The following is a 26,611-nucleotide window of genomic DNA, read 5'->3' as shown; positions in this document are numbered from 1 at the left end:
TGTGTATACACACAGAAACACAGACAAAACAGTTACTAATTTAACTGCAATAACACAATAACTGCATAGCTGACCCTGTAAAACTGGCAAAAAATGTCCCAGTTTATTTATTGCTCTTCCTGCCCTTGGGTAAAATTACATTTTACCCAAGCTATTTACAGAAGGCATAACATTTTTATTACAAAATCCTCAAGTATGAAGAATTTTTTAACTGGGGTGCTGATTCCTTACTTATAAAAATCAGCCACTTCCAAACTTGGCCTGGAGTTGGAATTCAAACCATTGAACTTTCAGGCTAGTTAAACTTTGCTTCAGAAAAAAATATTTAAAAGTTTCAGGTCTGTTTGGAGGAATATTGTTGTCTTTCAAATCCTTTTGGCTGGTCTAACTCATGAGGTGAATGTGTAGGGTGATGACACCTATAGCAATATAGTAGTTTTAGCACTTGAAAGGCCAGAAAATTGTAATTATTAGGCATTGGAGGGTTCAGTCATCTCAATGTGTGCATAATTCTAATTAGCAAGTAAGAGCTCCAAATCATTCATAACAAAGACTTTGGAAATCTAAGTCAGCGACCTCAATATATACAAATGCCAGGCCTCAATGAACCAAGTGTTAATGGAGTTCAAGTCTGCATCTAATAGGGGGGTCTCAAGTAACTTATAAATATTAATCAGACTTATTTTAAGGCTTTTTGTTTTCAATTCAAGCACTTACTATAAGTAATGTAATGCCACAATCATTTTCTACATCCGTCCATGTGTGGACGAGATTAACAATTAAATGAATAGTTCTAGACTTCAGCAACAAAGTACATAACAACACTAGCACAAGACTAGAAAATTAACAGTCCCAACATATTTCATCAAAAAAAATAGTGTTTCTTTTCTGTTTAATATGTTCACAGTATATTTAACCTGCAAAACTCACAAATAACTGCATGGTGCCTTCAGTAAAATGTTTTAAAATTTCTATAGTGCTGTATCATAAAAAGTCTGCCTCATTTATAGTGTAAGAATCAGTAAAAGCAAGTATTTTAAAGATCCATATTTCAAGCAGTGTTGAGCCTCTAAAATATTCACTTAAAGCACAGTATAGTCTTCTCTAATAAATTGCAGAATTCTCTCTCTCTCAGTGGTAATTCAAGACTATTTATAATGTTTTTAGGTTACAGTGCAAACAGTACTCCCATCCCTTTGTGTTTCTGTTGGGTTTGTTCCCGTGGCTATGGTGCTCTCTGCTCTGACTGCCATTTGCACAGCATGTCCCGCTTGGCCATTCTGACTCTGAATATCACACAAATACCTTCATTTCTTCATTTTGCACAACACCTCCAGCATATTTGACACTTTACCATGCTGGGAAGGAGTGATAAACTGTCCAGTGTGCCCTCTGACAAATTTTTCACAATAAAAACATCATTATCCAGACACAGAAAAGATACAGATCAAAGGGCAGCATTACACACTTTTCCTCATCCTAGCCCTTAGCAGTTTTTGCAGGCTGTGGTAAGCGTCATCTATCCCTGACACCATCCTCTTGGAGCTGAAAAACATGCTGTCCTTTTGCAATCTCTGTCATTGTCTCTCTTGGAGATGTGTCAGCTCTCAGGGGTTCTTTTAGGGGAGGTTACTGGTATCCCCAGATTCCCTTCATTTCCTAGGCCCAGCACCTTGTAAGCATCTGGCATCTTCCCTTGGTTCTCAGCTTTGCTCATTACACCACCTTCCGGAAAGAACAACGGGCGAGCCATGAGATATGGACTGTTAGAGCTGTCTAACTTATGGGTCATTTCACTGATGTTCTTTTGTTTTCTGTGGGTTTTTTTCCTCTACATCTGCACATGCATCCAGGAAGATGCACACACACTGAAAATGACGTTATTTATATAAAAGGGAAACCCCAAACCCATGCAGTCCATCATTCTCTACATGTACTTACAGAAAAGCAGTAGGGCGTAAGATTTTTTTTTTGAGAGGGAGTAACAATACTTGTCTGATGCCTTCCTCATGATTAGTAAAAATAAATAAAATCTTTCATTATCACCCAAGTATGTCCCTAGTTACAAACTTGCCAGAAATAAACAAGTGCAAAGTTTTATAATTACATCCAAAAAGAGAACAAACAGACTAGGATAACCTTCTTTGCTGCTTATTTAAAAAGTAAATAATAAAATCAACTTGCTGCTCCATTCCAGGAAAGAAAGCAAGACCTCTGAGGCTTGAGTGGCATCTGAGCACCTTCTCTCCCTCTCCCTGAGGATACAAATGTGGAAAAAAGGGACAGAGACGGAGAATCTAACTCTGAATGCTCCTGATGGCAAAACTGAGAGCGCACAACGCGAGTCAGTAAGTAACAAGCACCAGAATTGCTGCATGCCTGGGAGTGCCAGCCAGGGCAGCTCCATCCTGGTACAAAAACACCCCAAAAAAATCAAACAAAGTCCATGATTTACCTCCTTTGATCTTCACTCCTGGGAAGTCAGCCAAGCCTGGGCTGGGTTTCAGCGTGACTTGGGAAAACAGGCAGATTAAGCACAGACTATGACAGTCCAAAACAGCAGTCAGAAGTCCAGGACACGGTTTGCTTTTAAAAGGTGTGCTGCATTCAGCCACCCCCGCAGGAAACACCACCAGCAGAGGTTTGGACAGTGTGTTTGATGGAGGGAAATCGAAGAAATAATAACAGTGATGTGACTTTGGAATTAGCTCTACACATGACAGATGCTTCTCAAGAAGCCATTAAATAAAAGTTAGGGGAGGGAAGAACAAGCAGCAACATATAAACAGTGATTACAGTCAAAGCATTGACCAAGTGCAAAAGGAAACAGAAATGGTCCTTGGGAAGAATCTACTATTTACTTCTGTTTCACATATCTACATTCTCTCCAAGAACAGTTATCGTATCAGATGAGTAATTACATTAATTTTACAAGATCTGCAATTGGAAAATCGACTTTTTAGTTTTGATTCCCTTATTATCCTCCAGATGATCAAAGTAAATTGCTAAATAATTTGTTTTAATGTTTCTATCAGCACTAAAGTCTATAATTCACTGAGTTCTTATTTTTCTTCTTTAAAAGACAGGTGTTTTTCTGCCCTACTTTAACCATGTAGGTTAAAGCCATAGATTGCTGCCTGTAATCACTGATGGTTCACAGGCTGCCTCAACTGCTTCCTTAGGTACTCTGGAGGAGTATTTTCATCAAGTTCTTGCCTTAATTTTAACCTATTTAATTATTCTCACACACAAAGGGAGAAGAAATCTATTTTATATGTCCCTTCTGGATCCAGAAAAAGATTTTTAACACTTCACATGCTGTTGGCAAATGACAGTTTCAGGGTGGTTCAGAGTGCCAGCCTGTCCCTTCACTTCATCGCAAACCAAAACCTGGCATGGAGGCACCAACAGAACATAAAAGAAACAGCAAACCTAACACAAGCTGAGGAAAAAAATAATCTAATGGCGGTTTCTCTGGCAGTGGCAGTTCTAAAATGGCCTACTGCTCTCTTGAGCATGGGTGAGAGACTGGGTTCCCGCAGTGAGATCCATTGCCCAAACACCAGAGCTGTGGATCCCCAGTGCCGGACACGAATGCCAGTCCTGCAGCAGGCGTAGCAGGCAACTAACTGCAACTGCATGGAAAGTCACCTTCCTCTGACTCCAAAAAACATTGCCTCGCATGAATGAGATTTTTCTGGAAAAATAAATTCCCTGCTACATTGTGTTGCTTCACACACTGCAACCATCCCTATCTAAATGTAGTCTGCGTATTCTGCAGGAGCGTGCCTAGCGCAAGAAAGAAAAGGATGCTCTGTCCAAGGAAAGGATGCTCTGTCCAAGCGGAGCTGCAGCCTGATGTCTTTGTTGTTTCACTGGTTGAGTATAACAGACCTCTAGTGTCAGCACATCCCCAAGGTGCAGGGCAGGAGGAGGCCACGCCGGCAGGAGATCACAGTGCATGAGACAGAGCAGAAGGTGCAAAAAGAAGCAGGCTGGTATTGACGGTATAAGGGTGGTGACTCTTGCGCAAAGCGCTAACCTGAGGTTCAGCCTGAGGAGCCAGCATCCAAGTAAAGGAAACTGACATATAACTGTTATAGATCTTGAATAAAAGGGTTAAATATATACTTCCACACTGGTCAGATGTAGGGCATCATCTTCAAAAGACTGTGGCGGCACTAGCAGAATCATCCGTTTATTCAGACTGGACAAAAGGCAGTTTTCAAATTTAGAGACAGACTGTTTCACACTTACTCTGGTGAGAACTCCCACTAAGTGATGGAGGAGGAAGGTAGCACCCCATCACTTGGAGACCCTAACGTAAAAGGGTCTTTACCCTGAGTAGAGGAGTCAGAAGCCAAATGGGTTGATGTGTATTTGGTTCAATAAGCTCATCAATTTCAATTTGACCTAGTTATACGACCCATACAGCACGTTTCATAAAAGAGATTATATAAAAGCACAGCAACTTTTTGAATTCAGTCTGGATCCCGCAAAACAATCTCTCTTAGTCTCATTTTCTGAGATCCCCCAAAACAATCTCTCTTAGTCTCATTTTCTGAGTTATTTCCCCCTATAAAAATAGCAAGAGGAACACAGATGACTGACAGCAGTAAACTTATTGTGAGCTAATGACTGCACTCTGCATGCCCCCATTAGTTAGGGATGAATTAACAGAACTGCTAAGCACGACTTTCAATATTACAGTCCCTCTAACTCTTGTTCAGCTACACAAACACCCTCCTCCTATACACTCACACTCTCCAGTCACATTTGTTCCACCCACTGCTTAAGGAGGACACTAAATATATAAACAGAAAATCACTGGGATTGGGGGTGTATTCTGCCTGAGCAGCACGCACTGAAAATATGTCCTTATAATCACATACGTATTTCCTTGGTCTTTAACAGCCTGTGTGAGTCACACTGCTACACTTCCTTATAATCTAGACAGCGATTTGGAAGGCTTATGCTAAAATATGAAAAAAATAGCGAAGAGCTTTCCTCTTCCAGATGTAAGGGGGCAAATCTTATTTCCACAGTTACCTATTACCCCTAAGGAGTGAGAAGCAATTATCCACCCAGGAGAATAATTCTTAGTGCACTAAGCCATCCTAAAAGCACATAAAGATTAACCAGAACTGGAAGTTATTAGGAAGTGGATAACAGACTCTGTGGAAACTCAAACCAAAACCAGTTTTCTTCTTTATATCTCTGTATCTCTAATTGCTCCAAAGGTTGCAGCCTTAAGGGTTAAGGGATTAATCCAGCTAGACCATCTGCCCCTCTTTTCCTGGAGATCTCTTCCCAGACCTTCCTTTGAACTGAGCCCATAACCTGCAGGTAGCGCAGTAGGTTACAAATACCTCACATGCCGTAGATGCTTGACCTGGCCAGCTGGCTGGTATCCTCCCACTCCTCCCCATACTTGCCCTCTTTACCCAGCATTTTTCTGTTCCCTGTTTCCTTCCATTTCTGCTGTCATGCATCTTTTATCCCCCTATTTCTGCTGCATCCCCCGCAGCTAAAGGCCCCTTGCTGTCTTTCTCTCCATCCCATGCAGACTCTGAAGCCCTCTTACTCTCTTAATCCCAAAGCAGCTTTGTCATTTGCAGTTCAATAATCTCATTTGCTTACAAATGAAAAAAAAAATGGAAAAAAAAAAAGACAAACTAAAAATAGAAAGACGGAGAGAAAGAGAAAGAAAAATAAGTTCTCCTCACCTACTAGGTACCAGTGATTCTCTTCCAAATCCCCAAGACATGATGCTACAGGTTTCAGAAGCAATATCTTTCAAACTACTTTGCAGGATATTTTTAGCAAAGTACCATTCTGCTTTAAATGGCACCATGGAGCCCAAGCCAGAGGAATATCAGCAATACCTGGGCCTTCAGGCAGCTGGCCAAAAATTCCTACCATTGAGGGCTGTAGGAACATGGGTGCCTTCACAAATGTCGCAGTCCAGCAGTTACAGACTTGCTAAATTACACAGGCTGTGTGCCTGAGCCTTTGCTGCATTTATCAAACGGCAAGCCAGCACAAAAGAGCAGTTGACAGCTGCTAGGGTAACATGCTGGATTCTGGGTATGTCAGCCTGCCCAGCTGCTCTTTACAGAGGTTTATAGAAGAAATCAAAGCACGTATCATGCGATTCTTCAGTGCACAACATTTCTGTTCTGACACTTTCCTGTGGCTGTGGGCGGAAGATCCAAACAAAATGATGGTGCTGCTTCTTAGCAGCCATATCATTTGAGTTGCTTTTGAACTCCTGGGTGCTTCTATTTCTCCACAGAAGATTGAGAAATAGTCTTCTATGTCTCAGTAGAAATATATTTATTTCTCTGTTAAAAAACAATGAAAGTTTTGTCTCGTGACCACAGCAAGCCAAATAAAATCACAACTCCCACTGTGCTTTAGAGAATTACACTGATCATCAGCTGTTTTAAACAAAACTGCAGATGCTAATCATCAACTGGAAGCTTTTGCAGATAATGAGATGTGATGTACAGAGCCAGAAATTCACTAGTAATACACTTCACTCGTATCCTTTTATATAAGAAAAAGCAACTCCTAACATTTTATATTAAAAAGACTCAGTGTTCCAAAGCAATGAATCTTATACCAACCTGCATATTTATCTCAACTTCCTGTGAACTGGGCTATGTATATGAACCTGCACAGACCAAGTGATAAAACATTTTGGGGATAATTTGATTTTTGAGACAACTAAGTAGCTATTCTTCAAGTTCCTCGGCAACTCCTCCCCATCTTCCTTCCCCTTGTCTCTTTTCCTCTTTGTTATATTAACAAATTGGGCATCTTGTAGCCTGCATCCTTCCACTGAGACTTCAGAATCGCTTTCACGCTATAATTGTTAATTGTCAGTATGATTTGTCCACCCAGTAGAACTATCCTCATGTAGATACATATAAACCACCCACTCTAAGCTTAAAGTTACCCCTAACACAAACCTACATCCCTCTGTATTTAATTTTCTTCCCAGTGCCAACAAGATAAAAAAGAGGGTTCAAAGACATTGACTTTAACGCAGAAAAAGCACCGTGCTTTGGAAAGTATGAAAAGATGCTCCTACATTAACAAGTCATTAATGCTTCAGTTGGATGTTTTATATCAGCAAGGAAGAGGGAAAAGGTTCTCATCCACTTTGTAAAAATTTCATTTCAATGTGTAAGTGAACTAACTGCCTTGGATAGGAGAATAATATAGAAGGAGCAAGGAACAAATATCAAATGAGAAAAATCACAGCAGAAGGACATAATCAGAGGAAATTGAAAGCTTTAAAACACATTTCAAAAGGCTATCTCAGTACTGAGTAAAAGACAGATGAGCTCATGTTTTTTTGTAGGTGCAATCAGATAGTTTTAAACAAATTACTTGGTCTTACCCAAATATCTAGTATCATCCAAAGGTTCTCTCTTCTTATTAACATAACATTCACATCAAGAAATTGTGTTTGTTCAACTCATTAGGATTTTTTTTCTTATAGTTAGGAAACTCATTAGATTTATAATCATTCACTGAAATTATTCCATAATGTGATGAATGTTCTATTACATATACTGAATAATAATTCAATACTACTAGGCACTTTGCTGTTTTATAGTCTTAATCTTAGAGAAAAATAAATTCTCTAGAAGCTATACATATGAATGAAGTATTTCTGCCTTCATTTGTGTTTGCCTATTTACTTAAACAACCTCATTCAGCCTCCACTGAGGCTTTCCCAGGAGTATCATCTTCAGATGAAACTTTCCCCCCAACCATACTTGCTTTTAGTCTAGATAACTTCAAAGAGATTTTTAGTGATACAGCAAAGTGGTGTTGGTCTGAACTCTGGTTTCATCCCTTCTAATTCACCAAAACACAGTTCTGTAAATTCATAGCTAAACTCATTGAACTACTGAAGTTAGATGCAGATTACAAAATCAGGTCATGCTAGTTCCAGGCAATCACTCTTTACATTTCATTTCTTGGTGTTTTGTTCCAGCTCACCAGCAACATACTTTATAAATCAGTAGAAGAAAGTTCAACCTCAGTACCATTAAGGGGGTTTGGGTTGGTGGTTTTTTTTTCTTTTTTTTTCTTTTTCTTTTTTTCCCCTGTTTGTTTGTTTGTTTTCCTGAAAATGATCATCTAGACCTATGAGACAATGAAGTGAGACAAGGTAGCAAACATTTCTGGGACTAAAGGAAACTCGCCTACAATAATTCCTACACATCATGTATGTCCAACTGCTATTCTCTTTAATAGTGCCCACATCATTTTCTGAACAAATTTAGGGATCCTTTACAAGAGAAAATGAACCTTTTAGCATTCATGGGTTGTTCAGAGTACCTTCTAAAGGTATTGAAAAATACCACTGAAAAAATTACATAAACACATTCACAATCCCCACGGTTTGCCCAATCAAACTTTTACTTATCTTCTGAAGTAATATCTGAGCAAGACGAACATGGGAGCTGACAGTTCATGACAAGGTTTCATTCACCTGAGTGCCATCTGTATCTATTGCACTTCTATAAATTATTCATATGGAAGTTTTAATACCGAGTTTCGTAGACATTTCATTTGTATTATTTTTGGCTACTAAAAATGGGTTAAAGATATAAGCATTCATGTGCCACGTAAATCCACAGTTCAAAGTGTAAATATGTGATAAGATTTTTTTCCTCTTTCCTCCCATCCATTTTGTTTTCTCCCTGATATTCAGAAACAAAGTGATGCATAAAACACAGTACCTTTGGTATTTTGACGAGCTTTTTCTTGAATAGCTTCAAATACTTTCCCTTCTCTTTAGTTTATTTTCTTTCTCTGTGATTTCATTTCTTTTTGTTGGATAAGAAGTATCAAAAAGGATGAAAGAGTAAGCATGAAGAATGCTTGGTGAAAGAATGAAAACTTCAGCGATACTCTGGCAACATCAGGAGGGGTTAGCCCACAACTGAGAAAGACACCTCAGATCCTCCTTCAGGCTACAGAAGCATTTTCTTCCTTAGTATGGGACAAATAATTCAACTTCTCTGATTCTACTTCCCCATCTAAAAATGGGTCAGAATTACAGCAGGAATATGTAATTACTTGAAACCTAGCTATTATGGGTCATATAGTCACTCCTTAGCAGAGGTAAGCGATGTTTCTTCCATAAGCCTCTCTAAATCCAGCAGATCAATAATGATGACACTAGTATCTCTATACGTACAGCAGACAAAATGCATCAGTCATGATGATTACATCTTTTCCAGTCGTTTAGTATTATAATAGGAATGTAATCCATGTGCTGGAAGACTAACACACTCACTGTCTCCAGTATGAAAATTAATGTCTTGCTCTTCATGGAACAGGAGGCCACTATGCTAAGGTCCTGCACTTTGCCATTCAAACTGTCACATTATAAAGAAATTTGCCATTCTCTGTCTCAATGGCATGCTATTGGTGATCTTAAGCGCATATTTATTCTTCAATAAAGCCCTCTTTTTCACTGTCAGAGAAATGCAAAATTAATACATGCATCTATGTAATAAAAAATATCACAATGATTATGTAACACACACCATATTCCCACCTGATGGAGGATTTTAGTCAGTCATAACACAGAAATTTTTTAAACCATATTTTTATTTGCATGCACATGTGAAAGGCTTGAAGTTTCACTGTGGCAAAGAAACATTTCTACAATTAAAATGTAGTTCAAGCCCTATGTGGAGAGCAAGTCATTATTACTGTCTACTAATGTATCAAAGATGTGCAGTAAGTTTTCTTCTTCAGCAGGACAAAAGTGCCAAGAGGACTTAAAATTCTTCTGGTTTTGTGTTAGAATGAAAAATAGCAGTTTGAAATCCAATAAAACTAGTCACCCTACTTCAATATTGTAAACATTCTTTTACCAGAAGTTTAAAGTAATCCACCTTAGATTAGGGATCACTCGCACCAGTTCAGACCTGAGCGAAACACTTTTAAATAGCCAAACAGTCATGCTGAAAGTTAATTCATCTACCAAGTAAAAACTCCTCAGGAATTGCTCAAAGGCAAAAATAAAAGAAGAAAATAAATAAGTTTAGAAATGCGCTCTAACATTGAGGCCAGCATTACTTCGTGATGTATATCAAAACACTTTCTGAAAATAGATGCAAATGTCCTTGGTGGTGAGGTGAGTTAGAACAGAGTGGAAGAGAATTCCTGTCTCAGCATTGAGAAATAACGTTACTCATTTGTTTTGCATTTGTTTGGGTTTTTTAAAGACTGTAAGAGAACAGTAGTAAAAGGCTCAGAGCTACTAAAACTGCATTGACTGTGCATGCCTAGAGAAAGAAAAGAGAGGAAAAAGGTTGGTCCCTACCATCTCCAACGAACTGAAGGAGGGCTAGGTCAATTTGTCTCTTCCAAGGTGATCCTTTCTGAAGTGCTATTCCATAGCCCGTAGTGGCAAAGATGTATCCACTCCCAATTGTGACAAGTTTGCAGCCTTCGTCTCTTCCAGCCTTATAATTCAGCACCGCTGCATCATAGATGAAAGCATCCAACTTCCTGAAATAAAAGAAAACATTTTACAAACCAAATCATTAGGGACAGCTGTTGTCAGACTTCTTTTGTCCTTGATGTTAGGACCCTGTTGAATATCATATGGATTCTTTGATATCATTAATTACATATCCTGCTCTGCTGTATCTAAAATTAACAAAAGGCATCTATTTTAGTGAGGGGAAAGTAGGACACATAGTTTTGCATTTCTATTTTAAGAGATGCTGTTAAAAAATACCGAGCAGGAGAAACCCAGCTACAAAATGTCTTGCCCTGTTATCTTTGTATTTTTGCTCTCAAAGTCTCAAAATAAATATCTTGAGGTAGAAAATGATGTCCAAAAGCAACACAAATGACAACAGAGAATTTAGAATTGAAACAATAATAACCAATTAGCTTACTTAAAATAATGAATGAGACCGAAAACGTGACTTCACCAGTTTTTCACACACACTATTATTTTATGTCTCTTTCCAAAAATAAACAATGGAAGTGGAGGTTAAATCCTTGCTAAAACAGAGGAAGGTGTTGGAGCATATCTGATACAACTATCTGAATCCTGCTTAAAAATTATAGAAAATATTTCTTCATGATTCACACTTCCAAACATACTATTTTTGTACATGGAGCACAGCAGGAATAAAGGAAATTCTTGAGGGGAATTTCAAGCCTTTTTGCCCACCTAGCTAAAAATGGAAGAATGGGATAATCCCATTCTCTAAAGTGTACAGGGAACACAACACAATAAAAGAAAACAAAACCAGCAAGGAAAGGAGAAGAGGCAGTGTTCTTCAGGGATAATGTTTAAGAAGTACTGTAAAGCAAGTTTTAGAAGAGACAGGTGCATGGGTATTTCACGAAATAAAAGTGCATATAATACATGCCAATAAAAGTGTATATACAAGAAGAGGAGGCTATTTGGAAGAACAATCACTTGCCAGCAGTAGACATTGATGAAAGACATTCTTATACCTACAAAAATTCATATGCAATCCTTAAAAGCAAAAAGGTAAAACTTAAGTATATTTTGTATTGCTGCCCTCTTCTGCCGCCAAAACCTTTAAGATTTCTACTACTTGCACAAGACTAGCAGAATACAGAGGAAGTAGGATAAAACTATCATCTCAGCCCAAACCCCACTAAATGACACACTAAAACGAAGTTATTGCATCCCCCAGTAACACACTCTCCCTTTTCAACATCTTCACCCATTTCATAGGAGCCAGAGGAATGGGGAGGACACAGCTACACAGTCGGCGTCACAGGCTGTCGTAGGAGGGGTCTCACCCTGCCACCCTCCCAGGCACTGCCGGCACTGCCTGCTCTGCCTTTGAAGAGCCATAATGCATTTCTACTAAAATTTTCTGATGGGATGCAAATGCCAGAGGCTGGCAAAATGCTGTTCATGAACAGTTGGGAGCTGTCTTCATGGGAAGGGAATTATAAAAATAAATTAATTGGGGCACAAACAGGTACAAGAGCATCCACTTCATTTACGTACCAGTTGTGAATCCTGTTGCTGTTCCAGTTTTGGAATCATACTTGCCATTAGCTTAAATCAGTTTATGTTGATAAAGCTTTTCATTCATATACATAGAACAGAGCAAGACCTAGGCATATCAGATTTTTGCTACTGACAGAAAAAACCCAAACTTTCACTCATGACATAATTGAATGTTTGTTCTTAAATAATCATTCAACAGATTCATACAGAACTCTAACTTTTGTGGAACTCTAGACCAGATAGCAAAAATGTGGCACTAAAAAACATCCCTATCCATCTCAGGTTAAACCAAGAGAAATAGCAGGAAAGAGTGAGGTTGTTGGATTTTGTCTGCTGTTATGAAAAAGTGAAGTTCCTGTCACTACTTTCTGTACTTTATTGCTTCCTTCCAAGGATACTTACCCAAACAGTCACCATTCAAGTCATCAAACCAGAATTTAGTGAAGTAGTTAATTTAGAGAATGTACAGGTGGCTCATGCAACCATTAAAAGAAATAGCTGGGCCATCATTTTTTTTTTGTTTTTCCGCTCTTTCCTAAAACTCAGTTGGTGCAATCCTCAGCTTAAAAGTCAGCTTAGCTCCATCAATGCTAAAAGTCTGACTCTCTCCCTCCTTTAAATGGGTACTTAAACATAGAGAAAACAATTGCTAAACAGCTAGAGGGTGATATGTCACAAATTCAACCCAGAAATAAGATACGGCTACCTAGCACTGAGGGTAGCTAAACTGGAAATAGCCAAGAGGCGGTTGGGGTGGTTGGGGCACTGCCCAAGCCTGCAGCCTCCAGCACAAGGCCAGACAGTCTTCTAAATGATGTGCTTTGATTCAGCACTTTGGAGACAATCTTTGGTTTGTGTAGAGAGACAGAACAAAAATCCACGTCCTTTGGGTAGGCACACAAGGGGAAAAGAAGAAAAACTCATTTGCCATACCCTCAACAATTCTGATCTACAGCAGGCAATTACCATAATCAATACAATCCAATCTCATGCTTGTATCTGTGGGGAAGGAAGGATACCTCCCCTCTCAGTGGATGCCTTTGGCTCAAGCAAGGGGTTGGAAGGCAATGCTCCTCTCTGTGGGTACTGACACCGCTGCAACAAACCGACCTAAATTAAATACACTCTGGAATTTGGCATCTGTTTATTCTGGGATTTATAGTTTTGCAGTGTAGGCATATAAAACACATGCTGGTAAACAAAAAGAAAATATAGAGAGTCAGCTCGTCTTCTGTCAAAACAGACTCAGTCAGAAACACAGAGGGAAAAAGATATATTTGCTAAAGACTCCAGGGCAAAAGCCTTGTGCTACCTCAGAAATCACGCTCTACACTTGCAGCTCTCCTCCTCAGTTATTCAGCAGTTTAGGAAAACCTTGGGACAGAAAGACAAGGAACAATCACAGTTTCACTCACTCGCTCACTGTGCCCCCCCCCCCAGCTTCCCTCTGGAGAGGCTGGCATCAGCTGCAGTGCATACACACAAGGAAAGCAGGTTCTGAAGATGCAGAAGGCTTTACTTAGGGGTTTTCTCTATACTATTTCTATAAGGTCACAACAAATCTCATTACGCAAATCAATTTAAAAACATGAGGTACCTTCTTTACAGATGCTAAGTGCTGAAAGGTTCTGCTATCAGTTGCTGCTCAGTGCCCAAACTGTAAACCAAAAACTTGATTGCCCTGAAAAAGTCTTTCCGCAAATACAAACTCATACTCAGAATATATTTTCTCCATTTCCAACATAAATCTTATAACCTCTCAAGGCTTAATTATCTCTTCACCACGTGCTGATTACAGAAGTACTATTCCTTGCAAAGCGAAGCTTCAGAACATGATGTACCCCTGCAGCGTGGGCAGGGAGTAACGAGCCACGGATGAAACTCTCGGATGTTAGGGCACCCAACTCTTCCCTCACTAGGCGGTGAATTTCCTGACACTCTGACTTTTTAAGAACTTCCAGACAACTTTATATGTTCCTCAATAAGAGTTTCCAAAAACTGAGACAGCAAAATCTGTCCAAGTCCAACAATTTGGCCCTTTTCCAGTTGTTTGCAAGGATGGCAGAGAGCATAAGCTCAGGACAAAGGCAAAGCAGGCATTTGTGCAGGCCAGCAGGCAGCTGGGGCCGCGGAGGACTTTCCTTCCTGCCATGTCCATGTGGGGAAAGCCACATCTGCTGTTCAGCTTGGCACTGCCAGACGAGCCAGGCTGTGTGTGTGGCCAGTGGCTGCTGAAGGCAGTAGCCCGTCCTTGTCTTGCCATTCTTGAGGCAGGACTGGGAAGCCTGGAGCTGTGCTCCAGCTCACCCTTTTCTTCTTTCTCTTCTTTTTCTACAGAAGGACTGGCAAGTCCCAGGATCTTTGTTCTTCTGGCAACAAAATTCAATTGTGCCACGCAGCTTTGTATTGCTCTGAGTGCCGACTGCTCTGCTATTTAAGTTACACATCCTCTGGAAACCAGCTTGCACGCACTGAGTACAGCACCCCACATCAAGAAAGGCTCAAAGCCTCTTGCAAACCTTAGTCACATAAAAATGAATCAATTAACTTGTCATTTCAGTGCAGTCACTTTAGGGGGCAAAAAGCTTTGTCACATTGTGTAGGTTTAAATAAACTGCTAAGAATTATTAAAAAGATGAAAGAGAACTACAGAAAGTGGAATGCAGCAAGAAACAAGATCTATAACTGCCACGAACTAGCCAAACACACCGGGCATCTTCAACAAATGCAGAGGAAGAGGACTACAGTGTTATGACTCATCTGAGCAACTGGCAGGTTTGTAAACTTCCTCTGAACTACTGCAACAATCCTGGGTAGAACAGAAAATAAATATTTTGGAATGTTTATATAAGAGAGCCTACAAAAGCAAATGTCCTTCATTACACAGCAAGCACAAAGAGGAAAGGGGGTGGGGAGAATTTTAGCTCACACAGCATAGGAGAACACCAGGTGCTATAAAATTATGAATTGGAATAGTTCTAACATAACCTGAAAGAGCATTACTGAATGTAATAATTTGAAGCGGGAAATCTGTGAAAACCCAATGTGGACAGTCTTGTATCTAAACATTTATGAGTCACCAAGAAGTATAAGAGTTGAAAAATCAAAATAGCTATTGCAAAAGCCCATTCTCTAAAGTGTTGCTGTACACATTCAGAAAATGCCTGTGTAAAGAAAATTAAAGTTAGAGGAAAAGGTACAGAAAAGTAATTTCAGAAAAGCTGAAAATACTTCCCTATAATTTTCCCCATCTTTATTATTTGCACATACTTTTCATTAAATTCCTACGATAAAAATTGATTAGGAAAATGCCCCTTTATTAGTCATCGCTTCTTCTTCAACAAGAGAAGTGTAGCTCACTTGGAAAATGTTACTTTGCTTCCTTAAGCAACTACACGATGCTTCAGGGATTTTGTTTTCTTGATGGAAAGAAGAGGGAAAAATCTAAAATGGCAATCTGCTCAGTAGCTCTGGAGACACAAACAGAAACCCAGCACACTAGAAATCAATCTCTTTTCATTACTTTGTGTCCTGTTATGACTTGTGTCATAGTATTCAGAAAAGGAGAGGGATGCTTTAACGCAGTCCTGTTTATTCACATTCTTCTATTCTACTGTCAAGCACTAGAGTCTATGGAACAAATAATATTGTGTTTCCATTGAGGATCAGAGAAACTGAAGCATGACTGAAGTCACTTTCCAGTTTTCAACTACTGCAGTAAATCCAAACATACAATATGTATAGCGGAATTAATTTCTTGCTATAGTGGGTACCATTCAGTGCAGTGTTCATCTGTCAGATCCAGGACATTACCTTCAGAATCAATTTTTCGCACTCTCATTTCTTTATGTTTTCTAACACCCCAAATATGTTCTTTTCATGGCCAGAGGAAAGCTGTGTATTATTATTAACACAGATTTGACTTACACAAAACCAGAATGCATGTAATATATAAAGTGCATCATCATAGCAATTTGCTTGCACTGCATTTTGCTGTAAACAGCTGTATTCCAATTGCAATGACTTTTCTACATTATTTTTGACAAAGGGTACCTTTTTACTCAAATATGCACCTTCTGGGGCTTGTTCTGGAAAATTAAAGGGTCGATTACATATTTAAGAATAACTATTCATTATAATTTATATAAATGTTATTCTGAGGAAAGATAGCTAATGAAATCAGATCTATTTTTGAAATTTGCCTAGGTGAATTAAAAAATTAAGAGATGTTATTTCTCAAATTTGCTTGTAAATAAATGCAAAAGAGACTACAAAGATTATTATATAGCAAGATTACATAGCAAGTGTCATACCTGTTTACTAAGGCTCCAGTAGTGTCTTTTGAAAGCGCAATATTTGAAATTACTGTCTTATTCCAAATATCAAACTGCAATTCAGTGAATCCTCAAACAATACTTTTAACACCACCTTTTCCCTCCCGTCTTTACCCCCACCTCCATCATCAAGAACACTTTTACCTATTAAAGCTTTGTCTTCTAAACATAATTTTGGAGAGACACAGCTCATTTTCAAAACAGTCTGCAAAAAGCACTATTTTTCAGCTTTTTTGCTTTTGAAAATAAATTGCATAGTCTACAGAATAGATGCCTTATGTGACCCTTAAAGTAGCATTTATAATTTGATATTAGGCAAAAAACTGTTATCCACTTAAGGCTGGATTAAACATAAGCATATATTTTAGAGATCATCAATACCATTGTTGGTAAGGCAGCAAGTGCAAAAATACTGGCTTTAAAATAGGATGGATTTACATTACAGATTTACTGATGTATTACAAATTTAATAATTTACATTTTATCCCTTCTTTATCCACAGAAGGCATAAAAGAATGTATGTCAAGAGTGCACAATGAGAGACACAACGTCATTTGTGCATCTTTAAAGCTATGTCCAGGGGATCTAGTGCCAAAAGGTCACTATGGAATGACACAGCAATCAAAGGGAAAGAAGGCTGCTCTGAAGATAAGGCTTCAATGAAAGTGCTCTAAAGTGACACTTTGATATTGCTGGAGCAAGAGAAGCAGAAATTTAACCTTTAGCATGATGGGCTGATGATTTCTTTTTCCCAGTTTTGACTAAAATGCATTTCAGGTTATCTGACGGCACTTCATCACCACCACTGACTTTATCTTTTAGCACATATTGAAATAGCTCCACGCAGATCTTAAGTTCACATATACTGGATGGATTTCTTGACATCTTGACATTGCTAATTCATTAGGGGAAAATTTAACAACCACCCCGTTGGAACAACGTAGGTTAACAAAGTTTAACCCAGTTAAATGATGAACTCATTAGCAGGGAATGAGCTTTCAACTTTTCTCCCAGCTCAAACTGTCCTCACTTCAATCTTCACACAGAAAACGCAGACACAAAATTCGAAAGAGCAAGCTCTGACAGACATTCACACCATCGTGAGAGATTGTGGAGGCTTCACCTCACCTGTCAGGGCAATCTCAGGCTGCCAGAAAAGCTGCTGTAAACCTTCCTGCATCACTTGGCTGTGGGTACCTGCGCGGGCACAGTCACCCCCTCACGCACAGGAGCTCCCCTGTACCACCCCTCTGCCCGCCCACCTTCCCAGGCCCTGCAGCATTTCCCTTAGCAACAACAGAGTGGAAAATTTAGTGTGCCTTTATGATTAATTTATGCAATGGAATAGTGTCCCACTTCAAGTCTCAGAAGCCACGCAACGAAGTACTTGCAAAGCGTCAGTTTATCAAAACACAAAATTTGAAAAGTCGAGTAGGGGGAATATATTTTTAGATTAAAGGTTTTGTCCCAGTTACAATAGCATAATGAAGGATAAAATCAGCACATTTCACCAAGCACCTGATCTCGTCCCCAAATCAAATGAATACTAAAACTTAGAATAGCTTCTTCTCAAAAGAAGAGGGGTTAGATGGGATATAGCTACTTTCACCTGTTCATTTTGTTTCCAAGTACTTTATAATATTTAAAGACATTACATAGATAACTGCATTACCTAAAAAATGGTAATATAGACACAGGAGATAACCTTTTTTCAAAAAAAATCAGAAGAGCACTCAGGTACTGAGTAAAGGAATTAGAAACAAATTACTATAAATTATTTTTTTTCCTAGAGGCAAGTTGCCATGGTCCAGTTGAACAGGAGAGACAGGCTGGTTTTTAATTTAAAAAACAAACAAACTAACAAACACCCAGTGCATTTATCTTATGGCCATGAAGAAATTCCTGAGGATGTGACTCAGCTTAAAAGGACACGATGATGTCTGCATCTGTTTAGAGATAACTTGAAACTATGGAGGTATGAACTTCCCCAGGCATTTCGATGAGTGCCTTCTCAGATCCCGATAACCCTCTAAATGCCAATAGTAGTATTTGCCTGTTCTTCAAAGCCTGTAAAAAACAGCCTCCCCCAGAAAGTCCCCTGGAACAGCACATTAGGTTCTACCCACTCTGTTATTTATTTAGACTTTTCTATAAATGTGGAAGAAACACAAGAATGTGAGAATAACTGCATTTCCTGAAAGGACGGCAAGTGATGGGGAAACAGGCATCAGCCATTAGAAAAACTAGTGCCAGAAAATCCTGCCACAGATGGAAATGCCATAGGAAGTCTTTATCTCTGTGCTGCCAGCTTGGTGGCACTGCGTAGTCCAAACCGCACCCTGCTCACTTTAGCAGTAAAAGCAGGAAAGCTATGCTGATTCAGGCACACATTGCTTTAAAGCTATTAGATTTCAGAATCCATACGTTAGGGAACAGATCCTCTGAAGAATGTGCCTAGATGGAGCAGCAAATTTAAATGTCGTCATGTCTCTGCAGTGTTTCAGCACAAATAGCAGTTGCCAGTTGCAAACCAGCTTTCCAATTCCTAGCTTGGGTGACTACAGTTGTAACATCAATTGAAAATCATTCCCCTCAGAGTGTAATACCAAAATGAATATTAGAATGAACACTGAAACAAATATAAGATTGAAGTCCAAAAGAAAGCATCAGAATGTAAATTGAAATTAAGCTACCCCAGCCATCTGATGCCAAACTAAATTAAGGTATTGATTGTGGAAGTTGCCTGAACCTGGCCAACCAGGCGAGAAAATACTGAATGGGCCAAACTCTTTAGCAGAGATCTTTTATTTTTATTTTTTTGTTTTTACAGAATGTCAGGAAGAAAATTGTTATTCACACTATTAGCTACTTCAGATGGTTTTAAGGAAAGTGTATTTCTATTTGTACAATAATTTAGTACTTACTGTCAAAACTGATAGGGATAAATAGACATTCTGGAGCATGGCAAACATTGTGCTCTTCCAGGTAGTTTTGGATCTTTGTTAAGTGCTGTTCAACTTACAAGTTTCCCCAGAGGTATATATGGTTTAGGAATATCTATCTATACATGGGCAGTAGATCCTCACTGGCTTAGACTTGGGTACCGACAATCTATGATACTAGTAAAACATAAATGCTTAAGGAGAAATAACAGAAACTAGGCATGTATGGATACTATTGTACCTGAATACATCTTCTTGGCTTCAGATGAATAGCTATTCCATGAGCTACGAGGTTGTATTAAGACCCGCCATATGTTCTACAGTTGTGATGCTTTCAATTTGTCAGCACTAAAGAGTACTAAAGAATAACAAATTTTGAAAGTTTTTTACATCTCTATTTCCAGTACAGAAAGTACGCAGACATAGGCATGATACTGTATATAAGATTTATGACAAAAGTTGCCTGAACTCATCAGTTCTCCAGAGGTGGCCTAGCTTGGTTTCAGATTTCATTTGACACAGAAAATTAAAGTTTAGTTCAGCTTTTTTCTAAGGAGTTCCCATGGCCCTGCCTCACAGCTCTATTGATTTTTTTATTTTGTCTTTCAGACCAGCTGCAGAAATGGATGCTTCTAAGCATCGATGTCCAAAAATGTCCAAAAGTTATATTCAGAAAAATGGTCTAGCAGGTGCCTTTGTACAGAAGTACAGCAATCCAGGAGCCAGTTAAATCAGTCCTCTAAGCTATTCTATATTCCTGACCATTAGTTATAACTACCACAGACAGTGAATTATCTGAAATATTAATTTCTCATCTTATGTCACACATTCACAGTTTGGATTTATCACCCCCTTAAAGGAATGGTCACCTGGAACAATAATTTGCCCTTTCAGCGCCTGACAAAAATCTTTTAAATTAATATCCTACAGATCTGATGAAAATATAGATAATAATTTTCTTAAACATTTCTCCTTAATGAAACAACATTTAGGGATACAAATTGGATTCATTGCTCAGTACTTTACTTCTGTCTAAAAAAAAAAAGTCTAATTTCTATCTTAGATTATAAATTTTGTTGTAATAACAGCAAATGCAGATTCAGGAAAATATTTTTTCAGTCACATGGGAAGAAACAAGTTTCAGATTCAGTAGTTTAACCTGGTGAATTTTGAGTATCCCAAAAGATGTCTAAGGCTTTCACACTTTGAAAGAGCAGAACAACATTCCCTCCTCATTAAGACCAGTGCATACTTCGACTACAGGCTGTTGTTTCAGTGACATGTTAAAAATGTGACTAGAGCAAAGACCACCCATCTCAAAACTCGTTATTTCAGTTGCTGTATTTGGTTTTTTAATCCTGTTTTTGAAGCTTGTGAAAAAACACAAAACCCAAGCAGGCTCAAAATAGAAGTCTTAGACAAGTAGGCCATGAGAACGCAGGAAAACATCATGTTCTTAGAATGATAGCTGGATATTAAGGATTTGATACGTTATTTTAAAATTCAACTTGCATAAAGTAGTGCTTGTGCTAAAGCTGTCTCCAGCACAGTTTCTTTCTTCATGTATCATAACAGGCATCCAGGAGGGTTGCAAGCAATAAATTATTATAGACTACAGATATCCCATGCTGCCTCACTGACCTTTCCCTTTCTCCCTCAAACACGCTTGAGTCTACCATCTTTGGCAATTTCTTAAAAATTTGGTGAAAGAATTGCTATATGTGCTGTAACATTTGAAGTCTAAGAAAATAATGAAAATCCTCAATTACAAATACTGTAAGGTGTTGTCAATCAGGAACAGTCAAAATATATTGAGCCACTAGATTAAAAGTTTAAAAATGTATGTCTTCTGAACATTTCTTTGAGTTCCGGTTGCAAGCCCTTACTATCTGCTCTGCTCATTATACATAAGCTCATCTGCTTATATCATACATATATATATATTATCTTTATTTGTATGAAAAATTAAAATATATCATTTTTCTCTTAAACAGGTAATTTCTCTCATAGCTTTCCCTCCTCTTTTTAGGTGAAAAGGTATGAACCACAGAAAGAATAAAAACTAGCAAGTTTGATGAAAATTTTGATAAAAATTTTTCTGTAAAAATAAGTTTAAAATACTGCAAAAAATATTGAAATTGTTTTTGCATCCAGGTGGAGGTGTCAGCTGGCTGCCTAAAAGACAAGTTTGGTTTGGTTTTAATTTTAAGTACACCACCACTTTAACTGACAGACCTAATTAACAGCAGGACCTGCTGGGCACAATGTGAACTGTGTCCCAGCTGCCAGCAATGGCGATGTTTGCCTCCTGGTCATGCCTGAGCCACGCGGCAGAAGCTGCCAGCACAGCCTCTGACCAGTTCGTATCTGTTCGGCAACAAACAGAGTGTGCAAAGCTGTGAATTGGACGCAATTGATAAGCACTGTAGGCACAACAAAAATCCAATTCAGGCCAATGAACTTAGAGACTGAGGGTTAAAAGGGCATCAGAGCCTTCTAGGGTCTTTTCTTGCACTTTCTCTGCTAAGTACCATTGGATTCTAAAAAAAGTATTAATAATCATATTGTCATTTTCACATGGGAGAGTGTGCTGGCAGGGAGGAAATAACTTCTCATGCCATCCCCACTGTTCAGTTAGATATTTCAGGTGTTTCTTCTAGCATTATTGTTCATCATTAAAAAATGCTGAGGAATAGAATCATCTCACATTCCTACCAAAGCGACTAGCACAGGACATGCCTGCAGGCCGAGAGCATCTTCTCGGGGGACAACTCAAATCAACATTCTTTCCAAGCAGCTTCATATTTCCGCCAGTATGCCACAGACGACCGGGGAACAAGGTATTAAACTTGATGTGTACAAACTACCAAGCATAGCAATCTTTAACAGGAAGGCAGATGGAGTCCCAAGTAAACTTCACCATCAAATCCCTGAATATATAGCCACAGCTGTGGCTGTAAATAAAAACTGAAAACTGCTCGCGACAGCGAGAGGGTCTGCAGCTGTACAAGGGGCTGCTTGCCTGTGGAACGCAAGGGATTCATTACTGCAGTTTCCTTGAAAGAAGCTATATTCTCGGCTTTTTTGCAATGAAAGTGGAATCAAGTCCTCACATCAATATGCTACACAGCATCAGTTAGACCATCTCTTTTCTTGAAACAAGATATACACTGTGTGATACTCAGCAGCAGTCCTCATATCCAATCCAAGAAAATTAAGTGAAGAAAAAATTAGATGGATTCATGAGTGATGGGCAATAGACAAGTGAAAGTTTCCCATTTTACCTCCGTAGTAAAAAGAGACTCTCCCAAGTAAATTTTCTGATTTCAGCCATTAGCAGTTAAATCCCAGACAATATTCCAGTGTAGATGTGCTGGGGCAAAGGTGAGAACATGAAATACATTTCCAATTTATTGTCATTGTATTTTCTCCTCTTGACAGTTTTACATAATACGGAGAAACACTACATGCAAACTCAAAAGCTATGAGCTGATACCACCCACACCGAAGAATTACAAAGGTAAGCTTGTTTTGCTTGCAAAAAGATAGCATCCTTTAACTATAACCTCTTCTGGAAAAGTATAGCATAGCAAACAGAAGCAAACAAACCCAAACAGCCACTGTAAACAGAACACAATAATTAGCTACTTCCTATTCAACGATTTATTCTCTCTTAAAGAAGAAAAATCAATAGGATCTGTCTCTCCGATACAGAGGATTCTAGAAATGTAGATTAATTAAACATAGCATAGACAGAAATGCTTGCAATGCATTTTCAGAACTTTATTTGATCAATAAGCATCTAAAGAACACAGAGGAGCCACCACGGCTCTACCAGAGCTGGACTGCACTCACCAAGAATGCATTAGCTAATGTCTTACAGACTTTACTCTTTTGAATAACACTCAGGAAGATAACTGCTATTTCTGTTTTCATTAAAGAAAAAAAAAAAACTCTAGAGAATTCCTGAGCTGCTCTCTCCTGCCTAAAGAGCAATCTGAAGCCCTGGAAGTAGCACAGCACATGTGGTTCAGCTGATCCCTTCTATGCATGAAATTTAGGGAAGAACACTGGTACGTTTTTTGACAAGCTTGTAAGATTGGGATTACTTTCAGTACTAAATTGCATTGAAGTAGGTACAATATTTTGCCATTTTGAAAAATATTTAGTAGTACTTCAATAACAAGATGCATTAATTTTGCTCCCTTTTAATAGGCCTGGTTGCAAACCAATACCTTTAATTAATACATGGAGTACAGAAAGTTCTGCTGTTTGTTCAAATGGTGTTTCAGTGGCTTTCTGAGAACTGTATCTGTGAATCTCAGAAATAAGACAGTATTGACAAGAGGTAGATATTATTGAGACTTTATAGATATTTTTTAAAAATGTTTTCAGAAACAAAGTCTGATTTCTTATCAAACAAAGGGGGAAAGCCACTATAGCTGATAAATTTGCCTTCACCATCGATAGCAACAAACCTTCATGAGTAAGCTGAGTAATCCTCCCCCGCCCCCCCATGGGATTCACTTGAAGGAGCAGGTATAATGCCAATGCCAGTCTAAAGCAAAAAGCTTATTTCCATTTTGATTTGCAGGATTTCCCAGTTGATTCCTTTCTAGAATGATCTTAAACATTTCTGATGCTAATTGAACAAGACAGGTCCAAGCCTATTGCCCATGTAGTGAAGTTGTTTGTTCTAATTAAAAAAAACAAATGCAGATGCTTTCCTTGTAAGCTAATTTTTGAAACACTATTAGTTTCACCCCTCAAAGATGAAAACACAAAGGGGCTAGGTATTTTGCTCAAGGCTTCCTGGACACAAACATGTGCACACTCATCTCGGCATGTACAGCAACACTCCAACAAAAGACCTATCTAATCCCTACACCAGACAGGAAATAAAGGCAGAAACATCTGTTATTTTGTACAAATTCCTATACGTATTTCTGCCCTTGAGGTTCTTTCTGGCCGCATTAGCGACTGGACTCAGGCAGATGATTTTTCACTTCTTGTGAGAAAAGCAAGATAAAAAGCCCAGTTAGTTTTTTAACTTGTTTTTAGAATGAGAAAAGGGACATGAGCACATCTCCAACAAAAAAGAAACCTTAGAGAAATATGGTCAACTGAAGCTTTATGTTTGTCTCCTTCCCGCTTTCTCCTTCCAATTCAACTCAATAACATTACGTATTAAACATGATGGTCTCAAAGACCAAGATGTTCCCAATACATCCCTATAGGCTAACACTAATTAAAGCTGATCAAAAGACTTAAGAGTTTGAGATGCAATAAAACCAGACTGAACTGTGACAAGAAGCTACTTGAATAGTTTGATTCTGTTTAGACCAGATGCCACACGCGTAGCATTATTCAGTCATTAAGTATTGCCTGATTGCTGGTATTTTTTGCTCCACCTTAAAATTAGAATCATACACTATACATAAGGAATTAAAGGGGATAAAATCTTACGTCTTCAATTAAGCAAAAGCTGTTTTAAAAGTGAGATTGGAAATACATACAGGTTATACAAACATTCTTCAGGAATGACACAGGTACTATTTATTTTGACTCACAGCAGCAGTATCAACCAGACAATCTGTGCAAGTCCTTCCCAGGTCTATAGTCTATGACTCTAATTACCAAGTAGTTCATCTTCAAAAAGCTGTGCAGAAGCAGCAAGCTTTATGATATGTAAGGAAAATTGCTTGTTGTATGCTACCAATGATGAGGATGGAAAAAAAGATAAAAGTATAGGAATAGCTTTGACAAGAAATAAAGATGAAAACAGACAAAAGAGCTGTAATAAGGTAAGCAGAACACACACATACTGAAGAGGAAAGCAGAAATTATGTATTTGCTCAGAAGCAGTATGAGGAAGGAGGAACAGGTCATTCCGAAAAGAGCAGCGTCAACATAGGCTCCATGGGGCAAGATGTATTAAAAACCATAGGATTAAGCAAAGTAGGGAAGCTGAAAGCCTGATCAAGTCTAGATAAGGATGACAGGGCAAACTTTACGTGGAAGAGAAAAAAAAAATCTGGTAAAATAATTCCTGAGGGAGAAAGGAAGAAGATAGAGCGCAGGTATATAAAAATGAGGAAACAGTTATGTATACTGAGGAACAGAACAGAAAATTTTGTAGAAGCGAAAAATGATATTTTGAAGAACATGAGTCCGGAGAAAAAGAAGAGGCAAGCAATTGTAATACACTACCAAATACCTCTTCCTGCTTTTCTATTGTCCTCCCTACGGAAAATGCAAGTTATTCCAGTCCCACAGTTTACAGTCTCATCTCTCTCATTCAGGACACTTTTAGCTCCACAGATCCCTGAAGTGTCAGCCACGGCAACTGCCATCACATCCTCACCAAAGGTATTAGCAAAAAGGAAAATCTGGGTGGGCTCAAGGTGCAAGTGACAGGTGAGGATGACGGAGCCTGATCAGTTTGGTCAGCTAAATGAAATCATCTTTCCAGGGAGAAACCACTCTGAGGCAAAAAGAAGGTACAATCATGCTGCCTGATCTGTAACCGAGTTTACTGCCCACAATTACCACATTGATCGGGTCTTTGCAGAGTCCTTGCTCTGCAGAAACTGAAGGCAGAAAATATGTAAGCCCACTTGACACTACTCTCCTGCTGAGATGTCCAAACCTGCCACATAAGCAAACACAAAGTGACACTTCTATTGTGAGAAACTTCAGCAGCTGATGGCATGCTGTTTAATCCTTCTGTAGGCGCCATCAGACAAAATACTGAGGAGCACAGCTGTATGTAGCAGTTATTACATTGATCTGGAAAACACCGCACATGGCAGCTTATTTGCACCATCTGCTACAGAAACGTCAGTCACGGGGAGCACAGTAGACACCTGGGGTGTCCACACTGGGAAATCACTTAGAAGAGGAAAGAAACTCCAACGGGGAAAAAAAAAATAATCTTTCTATAAAAAATGAATAGCTTATGCTGCCAAAAGGACTAAAGCTTTTCAGGAAGAGCGGCAGCTGGCACAAGAGCAGCCAGCCTGAGTTTCAGTGAATGTCCTGAACTCCCCTGCAGTCAGGTAGCCCCTTCTTTTCATGCTTAAGTGTCTGACAGGTCTCCTGATTTTAAAGCTAACAGCAGTTTTTCAGGGCTTTCAGTAGCGCAAATTGTTGGTGAAAAGTACAAGGAATATACATCCCCTAAATAAACCATCCACCCAACTGAACAAGCCCTAGCAATGGCTAAAATTAAGGAAAGATGCTTCTTTAAAAATTCACAGCAGGAACAGTAGCATTCAGTTGACTATCTG

At 38.8% G+C, this 26,611-nt stretch overlaps 1 protein-coding gene across 3 annotated transcripts in view; it reads right to left on the bottom strand.

Annotated features, from left to right (window-relative positions):
- GRIN2A (glutamate ionotropic receptor NMDA type subunit 2A) overlaps positions 1-26,611 on the bottom strand; it is a 187,773-nt gene that overhangs the window by 14,027 nt on the left and 147,135 nt on the right. For all 3 annotated transcript variants that reach the window (XM_074596894.1, XM_074596895.1, XM_074596893.1), the window contains exon 12: positions 10,361-10,548. In XM_074596894.1, coding sequence (XP_074452995.1) covers positions 10,361-10,548 — 188 coding nt within the window. The remainder of the gene's footprint in view (positions 1-10,360; positions 10,549-26,611) is intronic.

Source organism: Larus michahellis, chromosome 8 (genome assembly GCF_964199755.1).
Source record: "Larus michahellis chromosome 8, bLarMic1.1, whole genome shotgun sequence".
NCBI lineage: Eukaryota > Metazoa > Chordata > Aves > Charadriiformes > Laridae > Larus > Larus michahellis.
The sequence above is the reverse complement of the archived record's forward strand: the minus strand, read 5'-3'. Positions and strand labels throughout refer to the sequence as shown.